Source organism: Stegastes partitus, unplaced genomic scaffold (genome assembly GCF_000690725.1).
Source record: "Stegastes partitus isolate 25-593 unplaced genomic scaffold, Stegastes_partitus-1.0.2 Scaffold1131, whole genome shotgun sequence".
In the NCBI taxonomy this organism is placed as follows: domain Eukaryota; kingdom Metazoa; phylum Chordata; class Actinopteri; family Pomacentridae; genus Stegastes; species Stegastes partitus.
The window spans coordinates 1-8,920 of NW_007578862.1; the positions used below are offsets into that span (position 1 = coordinate 1).

The following is an 8,920-nucleotide window of genomic DNA, read 5'->3' on the forward strand; positions in this document are numbered from 1 at the left end:
AGCAGAGTCTCAGTGTCCTGCACAGAGCTGCAGATGAATGACAGAGAACTGCTCAGCTACTCACATACAGGCTCCGGCAGACAGAACCCTCTTCTGGATTCGGAGAACCAAAATGCATCAAAGACTAAATGTTATGGTGGTGAGATAGAATGTGCAACATCGGGATATTTCTAATTCTTCAAGTACCAGTGGCAGATCTGATCATGTTGAAGCTTACTGATTGTCTGATATTTCAAAATGTAGCCTCTGTAGGTCTCATTTACTACCAGGGCTTGGCCCCCCGTCTGGAGTTAGTTACAAGTAGAACTGAAGTCCGAGAGGAGCGTCCTGACATATGTGCCAGGTCTTTTAGTGTGACCCAGAGCAGTGTGGAGCGCAACACAGACAGCATTTTCTGTGAAGTTATCTGATAACCTGATTCTGTTATTATCTTTTTCCCCTTTCATGTCATGTTTGACAGCTGCCTTTGCTAGAATATAGTCTGTGGTGTCGTTTGCTCTATGAGCAGCATCTCTGAGTCTAATCAGATTCCTCACCTCTCCTTCACTCTCCTTATTTACTCTCCTTTGAACAGCTGTCCTCATGCAGAGCCCAGTCACCGCCCCAATAGTGATTTCGGATAAAGAACCAATCGCTCTGGTGAGAATTCAAGTTTTTGTTCATCCAGAGAGTTTTGCAAAGCCAGTCAGAAGCTACCCAGTAATACCTGACAAGTTACGTACAAACAAAGATGTTTGTGTGAATACAGAGGTTCCAGTTGATCTGCTCCCATGAGGTTGAGCGGAGCAGTTTGTTTTAAAAAAAGAAATGCTGGTAGACAGACATGTCTTGAATATGATTGTAGTGTTTGGGAGTTTCTGGTGGATTTGCTTTCACAAAGTTGAGTGGACGAGATAATTTTCAGATACAAGAGACAAAATATTCAGAGATGGGTACGAGTCAGAGTAGGAAGAAATCTGATATTCCAAAAATCCTCACACCCATTAGTAAAGCAAGGATGGAGAAAAATTCTAAAGGCTTAAATTCCTTTAAGAATGTGTCAAATTTGGGCTTACAGATAAAGGAAGTTTTCCGTGCAGGACGATTGGATCAGCTCAAGAAATTCAATGATAGTGAGATCAGAAGTCGACCTATTTTTTTTTCTGCAGCTTTGCAGTAAATCTTGGAAAGTGTGAATCACTGTTGAAGTTCACTCTTGACATCCAAGCGCTGATGTCAGTCATCCACAGGAATCTAAAGAGGTAATTGACAAGGTGATAACTGTTATCTCTGCGTTATCTTTTCTGGTCAGCAGGTTGGATGGTGGATGGAGGACTTGTGACCTGAAATTGTCAACATGTGGGTGGGATCGCTGAGGAGTGGAACCCACCAAGTTCAACACCTCAGCAGAAGGTCTGGAGGGATGGATCACCTTGGTCTTCCTCTGCTGATGGTTGGCTGTAATTGGGTGTTAATTCTTCACCTGGAGAAGGTCATTGACACACATGATGATGTAAGACTGCAGTGAACTTCATACTTAACAAAATACTTTCACAGTCCTGCAAAAGTTTTTTTGACAGTTCAATTTGATTGAGTGTACCCTCATTTTTTAGCATGCAAGTAATGTTTGTATTGCAACAACACTCTTGTAATATCTTTTCAAAAATCAGTGCTTTATGTGGGATGTTAATGTTTGTAGATGTGCTGCATAGCTTCGGCCACCAGGTGGTGCCATTAGTAAGTCAAGCAAAATTTGAGGCAGTGATTCACAGACAACCTTTCATCCCAAACATGTGGCAACATGCCAGTTCAGTTTCAAGTTGACCACTGACAAGAAACTAGTTTTGAAAACAGCCATAAAAGGACAGACATTTACAAATATGGGAATAGTGATGGCATATGTTTATAAGCATTATTAACAGAATGTATTAGAGGTATTTTATTTGTTAATACAATATTTTTCAGTGCAAATACTGCCTGACAGGTACAGTACATCAGTTTTCCAATGTTTTTTGTGCTACTGTTTCCCATTCAGGCTTTCACTTTAGCACAAAACAGACAATGATCAGTTTTAAATACATTTGAAATTCCTATCAGGGAGTCTGAGAAAAATAGAATCACATTTACAATAACGTGTCTTTGTTTTTTCAAACTGCACACGAGGAAAACATGTTCACATCAACTGTTTGCAATATAATGGCACATGTTGGAAATGTTCAAGTGTTGAAACACAGTGTTAGATCATACAATAGGTACGATGTGATGTTCAGCCACCACCTTCAGTGAACCTCTTACTCATTTGTAAATAGTGAAAACAACAGAAACTTTTAGACATTAACTATTTCAGTCTTGCTAGTCACTTACATCTTTGATATTTTGTGAAAGCACTGATCATGTAAACAGGTTTATCGCTGAGGATTACTAGGCGATCTTGTGATTGACTGGAAAACAAAAACCATAAAACATAAAGTGCCTACCCTAGCTTTCATAACAATGGAACTTGTACATACCTAATTTACTGACACCACAAGTTAGTATTTGTAATTTTTTCTTTTAAGTCACCAGAAACATGTAATAAATTAACATTTCAATGCTTTATGTTTGAGTTTTTGATATTCTAGGTTTTGACAAAAAAAAAATCACTTTTACTGCATGTGTGTAGTAATTCCAACTAAGCCATATCGACCCCCTTAAATACAAGTTATCTGTCAACCCCTAATAAAAACTTCAGTAGAAAACTGCAATGTAAAAAATTGTTCATTGACATGTTTGTTGAGTTATTCACGAGCTCCAACAAGGTGGAATCAAGACATACATTTTTCTAGAAGTTGATAAACCATTAAAAGAATCAGTCGTCCTTGTAAATATGAAAAGTTGCATTCTGGGGGGGGAAGAAAAGGCTCAGAGAAAATTCAAGTGCACATACAATTAAAACTGTAGATTTAGTTTCATATTGAGACTCTTAATCCAATGAAACCAAGTAGTCAACCGACTACCCAGAAACTATTTTGATAGCCAATTAAGTCATGAGAAAACTGCCCAAGTGTGCTGGTCCCGGCCTCTCCAATGTGAATATTTGGTGCTTTCTTAGGAATGCATGAAACAAAACTGGTTATTTTTTTAGACTTTATACTGATGGTTGGACAACTTAAGACATGAGGATATCGCTGTGGGGGATTATCCCAGCCATAGACAAAACAGTTACTTGAAAATCAGCAGAGGTTAATAGCTATCATTAAAATATTTAATGTATTAGTTTCTATGCATGCCTTGGGTTAAGATTTACTGCAGCACTTCTGAAAAAGATTAGAATTTGTTGAATCACTTGCCAGTTTCTTGGACACATTTTCAACAAATGAGACAGAAACTCCGGTACTTTGGCTTCAGTTGTGAAAGTCTGCCATAAGTTGTGTAAACCACCAAACTTCATTCTTACCCATGTTAAAGAACTGACTGACTTTTATTGTTAAAATTACCATTTTCACTGCCAGCTTCACAATTTTTATTACATATTCTCGGAGTAGGTAACACTCAAACCTTGCATTGGAAACGAAACTGAACACAGTACCGTTACTCTTCCTGCATCCAACACATCGTAAGCTAAAAAAAACATTTGGAGTCAAAGCACAGAAAACAGGCAAAGTCAAGATAATTTTCCAATTTGGCTGGAATGAAACGATCTTACAGTTTCGCCTTCAATGGGACCATGCCGAGTGATTGAAGGAACACGTCCACGGATGTCAGATACTCCTGTGTGTGTCTCTTTAGGTGACCTGCATGTGTTGAATGCTCCCACTTCTTTGCCGTCACAGTTATTCCCTGCAGCTGCCAGCAATCGATCAATTCTTCCAAAGTTTTTGAGTCACTTAACACGTCGTTTTCACAAAAGAAAAACAGTGCAGGAGCAGTGATGGGAATTTTCCAAAAAGCATCGAGGCCAATGTTGAAGTAGTCCACCGTTTGCTTTTTAAAAATGTCAAAGTATAACAGGCTTATCTTTTTCACCAGACCCTCCCAACGAGGAAATACAGTCTTACCGAGACCTGAGCAGAGAAAATACACATTATTGGCACTTAGAAACTCCTTTACTTCTACATCTATCATTAAATGTGTAAATACAGTAGCTTTGATGTAAACAATGAGATGATGCATCGTGGACACTAATAAAATGAATGTATGAGGTAACGCATGTTCATACTGACTGACCTGTGGCCATTGTCTCCAGACTTCCTGCCACCAAGCTGTCATAGACTTGGCCCTTGATCCTCTCTGCGAGCGGCTGATATTTTTGTGTGTCCTGGGATATATGTACCAGCAGCTGAGCAAACGTGAAGCCACCGATAGAGAAGGCATGGACAACTAGAGGGCGGGACACAAAGCGATCACTCTGCAGCAGCTCCAGCAGGTTCTTTCCACGTTCCAGACTCCAGCGAGGCCACAGGAACTCTATAACCTTGTGTAAAAACAAACAGAGAGCTAAAACACCTCTCGTTTGATTATCAGCCTTTTACAAAGTCACTACAACACTAGGTAGCTCAGGGGTGTGGACAGAGCACAGCTTTTATGTCTTAAAACAAAAGCTAAAAATGTTACTGTCCAAACTGCTCATTACTCCATAACCAGTGGATGTGAGCACCTGTGCAGCTAATCTACATGGACATGCTGGTTGAAGCTCAGGGTTAGGTTATTGCAAACATTACTGTTGGTAAACCTATAGAGTAGCTCTTCTGGGACTCCTCATTGCTGCTCCTATTAGCCTTAACTAAGAAATCGTTACACCAAACTGGATCAAGCTGTGCTTTTAACAGCCAAGCAAAGTCATACATCTGTTTTGTCTTTGTTCTACTGCATTCATTACTCCAAAAACAACAACAAACAATACATGCTTACATTACAGACAGATGCTTCCTGTGTCTAAAAACATAACTGTGGCTAAAGGATAACAGAATTGTAGCTTTGCTGTTAATATTTAATCAAAAATAAAAGCAACATGATACAGCTTAATCTATGATGACACTCAAATTATGCTTAACATGAGTTGTGTGTGGTTGTGATGAGTCAAACCTGTCGATTTACATTGTAGTATTTATTCAGTGTAAACTAATCACGAACAAGATGACTAAAAAGTTCGTCCTTTTGGCTATTTTTGGCTAATCTTTGTCCCTAAAAGATCTTTCCTTATTGCAATCAACACCTAAAGAATATAGATACAGACTAATACTCAAACAAGCACAATGCCCACATTCTCCATTCAAACAGTGCAGTCAGGTCTTACCTCACTCTCCACCACCAGCACGTCGAAGCCGGTACGAAAGTAGATTTCACAATACTTGGCCACAGATTGAGGACGTGAACCCAACCAGGGAAACATCAGCATCAGGGGTTTATGATCCTCAGAGCTCTGCTTATGACATCCTGCGGCTGGAGAAGTGAACTCACTCATGTACAAGGTGACATTTTTGCTGAGGCGGTGGGTGATAACCCTTCTGGTCAGCGCTGTCCTGGCCAACATAGAAGCAGTTGCCATGTTTTTGTGGACCACAAGTGTCTGAAGAAAAAAAGAAAGCGAGGAGACACGAACGAAATATTAAAACCAATCACCCAGGCTGCTGACATAACACCCTGTGGTGTTGTATAACGCTGCGTTTTGCTGTCCACAGTTAGCATTATGTTGAATTAAAGTAACGCTAAATCCTCGTTAGCTGTAGCAGCTAACGCTAGTTAGCAGTAAACTACAAGTAGCGTTAACAAAGGACACATATATGTTAGCTTTTGTGTTCAAAACCTCACGTTAACCCACGCTATAGTTAACAACAAATGCTAACATGTTTGTTTACAGTTACGCAAGGCGCTGTCAGAGATAATAACACAAGCAAAGAACCTGAAATAAGTGTAACATAAGCGAAGTCTTGACAGTAAACTTTAGTCTGTGTGCTGGTTGACTTACTGACCTGCCTTCAGTCTGTTTCCGGTGAACTAATGTGATAAATAGACCTCTCCTGTTTTAAGTAATTCCCAGTTGTCCTATTCTCACAGGTGTGTTTAATCTTCTTTTCAACTTTGCGCCGCATTTCAGGTAAACTGATTCTTGACCAATGCTGGATGGTGTCAGCCGGAGGACCGCAGGGGGCGGGACACTCTGCTGTGATTGGTGGACGTGGCTAGTAGACGTAACGTGATTGGTTGTTGAGACACGCTGGTCATGGAAGAGAGAGTTGTAACAGTGGAGGTCCGTAACGCTTGATGGTCACGTGATACACGGAGACTTTAAATAGCGCCCATGTGCACTCAGCGGGCAATTTCAAACTGCAAATAGGAAGAAATCGGCGATTTTTGGTAGTCAATAGATTAATTGATTTACAATATTTGTATAACACACCGACATATGAATGTAGCAAATTGCATCAATGTTTTTTTTAAAAGTGAATTTCGCCAGTATTAGAGGATTCGTGTACACTAGTGTTACCTGTCTGTTGAAATGTTTTGTTAACATGGTTACAGAGCTGCTGTCTATTGTTTGTACAGCAGTCAAGAGCAATCACATCCTAATGTGTGGTGATAGAGTCAGAGTGAGGGGAAGGGAAGAAATGTTGCATAATTCAGATTAAATCAATGTGTATACAGGCTTGGACAGACAGAAGAAGTGTGGTTTTTAACTTGAGCTTTTGGAACTGCAACTAGTCGTTATCGTCATCATAAAGAGAATTTTCTGCCGATGTTTAACAAAGTATGACCAGTTTTATTTGTTTCTGATGCGATGTGAATTTGTATAGAATTGTTCACTTTCCGGGTTTTCTTTTAGTTATGAATGCAAACCTGTCCAGCAAGAATAAAGTGTTGCTTTAAACTGTGCTTCAACAGAGTTGTAATGAGTGAAAAGTAAACCTTTCCATGCTGCAGCCCTGTTTTAAAACACCACTGATCAGCACCACGAACCATCACACAGCATTACTCATAATATGTATTACGTATTCAGTATGATTACCCATATACTTATTAGAAAATTTTAGTTTGATTTCTTATCATACATTTTTTTGTACAGCACTTTTCAAAAACACATGTACAAAGTCTTCACAGGTAAAAAAGCAAACCAAACAAAATTGACAATGTGTTGTAAAAATTCTACAAGAGATCAGTTCTAAGCAAGTTGTGTTTTTCCATAATTTCCCCGCTGTTTATTCTACGGATAAGCATTAGGAAAAATACAGTTACGCAACAATTTATTATAGTGTCCTCAACGACCCTTTAACTCAGCAATGCCTACAATTTATAATAAAATGCTGATCTTTCTCTTACCAGTCCGTTGATCCTGTCACCTCGGTCCACCCCACCACCAGGGCAATATCCTGGCCTCGCAATCCAGACCCATCTCTTAGGGAAACTGGGGTCAAGGTCTTTTCTCAGGAGTCCCAGACTCCCTCATGCATGGTTTTAGGTTCATATCTGGCTGGGAAGGCTTTTTTTTTTTAGTTTCCAAATGGCCCCGCGCTAGTGGCAGCTTGTTGCAGCAGCTCCGTTGTACTCGTCTCGTTTGTCGTTCGTTTTCTTTGTTTATCCTTGGAGAAATGTCTCCAGTTGTGTGCCAGTCGTGTGTCTTTTTTAGCTGGCGGCAATATGTGTGTATGTGTCTCTATGTGTAATGCTGCTAACAACAATGTGAATTTATCCATTGTGAGATAAATAAAGGCTTATCTTATCTCATCTTATCTTACCTTATTGTATCGTATCTTATCTTATTGGGATCCTGGATGAACCCCCAACATATGTTAAAAAAATTCTACAAGAGATCAGCTCTATATTCTATGATTCAATATTTGATTATAACAAACTGCACATTCTGGGCTCAGTCTCACAGCAACAAATGTTGATGAAAAGAAGAAGCTTCTGTCAGCGTACTGCTCCTTTAGTAAGTACAGAACGTCATGTGACTGGAGTAGCTAGATAGTTTGATGACACAAACCAGCTCATGTTGGTTTTGGGTTAGAATGTTCCTGCAAAACACATTCAACCTCAACAGACAAGGTCACAAGGAAAAGATCAGTGTCTACACAACATTCAGCAAGTTGTGTTTTTCCATCACAATGTAATTAGGAAATAACGACATGGATTGCTAAAATAACAAGATTATTTGTCTGTAATAGAATACATGTTTAGTATAATGACTTTAATACGAGTAGTATAAATACAATTAATAAAAGTCGTAAAAATACTTTCAATATTTAGTCAGGTTTCCTGCCTCATCCGTTACCTGTAAACATTCCTTAAACCCCCTAATTTAGTGAGAGGAAAATCCACCAACAAGCTTTAAAGCACATGTTGACTGGATTCTGACGCGCTGATAGTAAGAAATAGTACGTCTTGTCTTGTAAAAGTGCATCATAAACCATCTCCTCCTTTACAGCTCCCTCCTCTCTTGTGAATATGTCATCTGACAGGACAGAGCTCATTCACCATGTTCAGAGATTTGACCAAAGAATCAAACAAACTAATACGCTGCAGCATTTGCTCTTGGCCTCAGCTTTATCATAAAGATAACAGACGCTCCTCAGCGGAGGATTGCAGATATTGCACAGTGCATTTAAAATTAGGTTATGGCAACAGTGAGACTAATGTAATGATACATTTAGTACACCAAAATTGACTATAATACTTTTAACTTAAGCGTAAATGTGGTCTTCATGTCTGTTTTCAACCACTAAAGGGCTGTGGTGTCAGTCATGTTTGCTTATCTGGTTTATAAATAACCACCGAGCTGGAATCAGAGCATTACTGGGATCTCTTATCTTCAGCCCTTTGCAATGTCAACAAAATTGCCAGCATTTCCCAAATATGAACAGATAGTCCATCACTGACTCATTAGTGAATTAAATGACGAAATCTGGAACTATGAATGAAATACCAACTTTTTTTGTTTAGTTTTTTGAGGCTTCTGTGTAAATTT

General features: G+C 39.3%; 1 protein-coding gene across 1 annotated transcript; it reads right to left on the reverse strand.

The window, feature by feature from the left end:
• Positions 1–1,866: 1,866 nt before the first annotated feature.
• Positions 1,867–5,996, reverse strand: LOC103368194 (transmembrane protein 53-like). Its single transcript, XM_008296474.1, has 4 exons — positions 5,931–5,996; positions 5,255–5,527; positions 4,186–4,432; positions 1,867–4,022 (listed from the first exon to the last, which is right to left on the reverse strand). The coding sequence occupies exons 2-4, from the start codon at positions 5,504–5,506 to the stop codon at positions 3,661–3,663; spliced, it is 861 nt and encodes a 286-aa protein (XP_008294696.1). The 5' UTR covers positions 5,507–5,527; positions 5,931–5,996; the 3' UTR covers positions 1,867–3,660.
• Positions 5,997–8,920: the final 2,924 nt, after the last annotated feature.

Excerpts from the sequence above, each read along its gene's own strand:
- LOC103368194 (XM_008296474.1), bottom strand. The coding sequence starts at position 5,506 with ATGGCAACTGCTTCTATGTTGGCCAGGACAGCGCTGACCAGAAGGGTT. Across the intron at positions 4,433-5,254 it reads TGCTGGTGGTGGAGAGTGAG|GTTATAGAGTTCCTGTGGCC; the intron begins GTAAGACCTGAC and ends TTTTTACACAAG. Across the intron at positions 4,023-4,185 it reads TCTGGAGACAATGGCCACAG|GTCTCGGTAAGACTGTATTT; the intron begins GTCAGTCAGTAT and ends TTCTCTGCTCAG.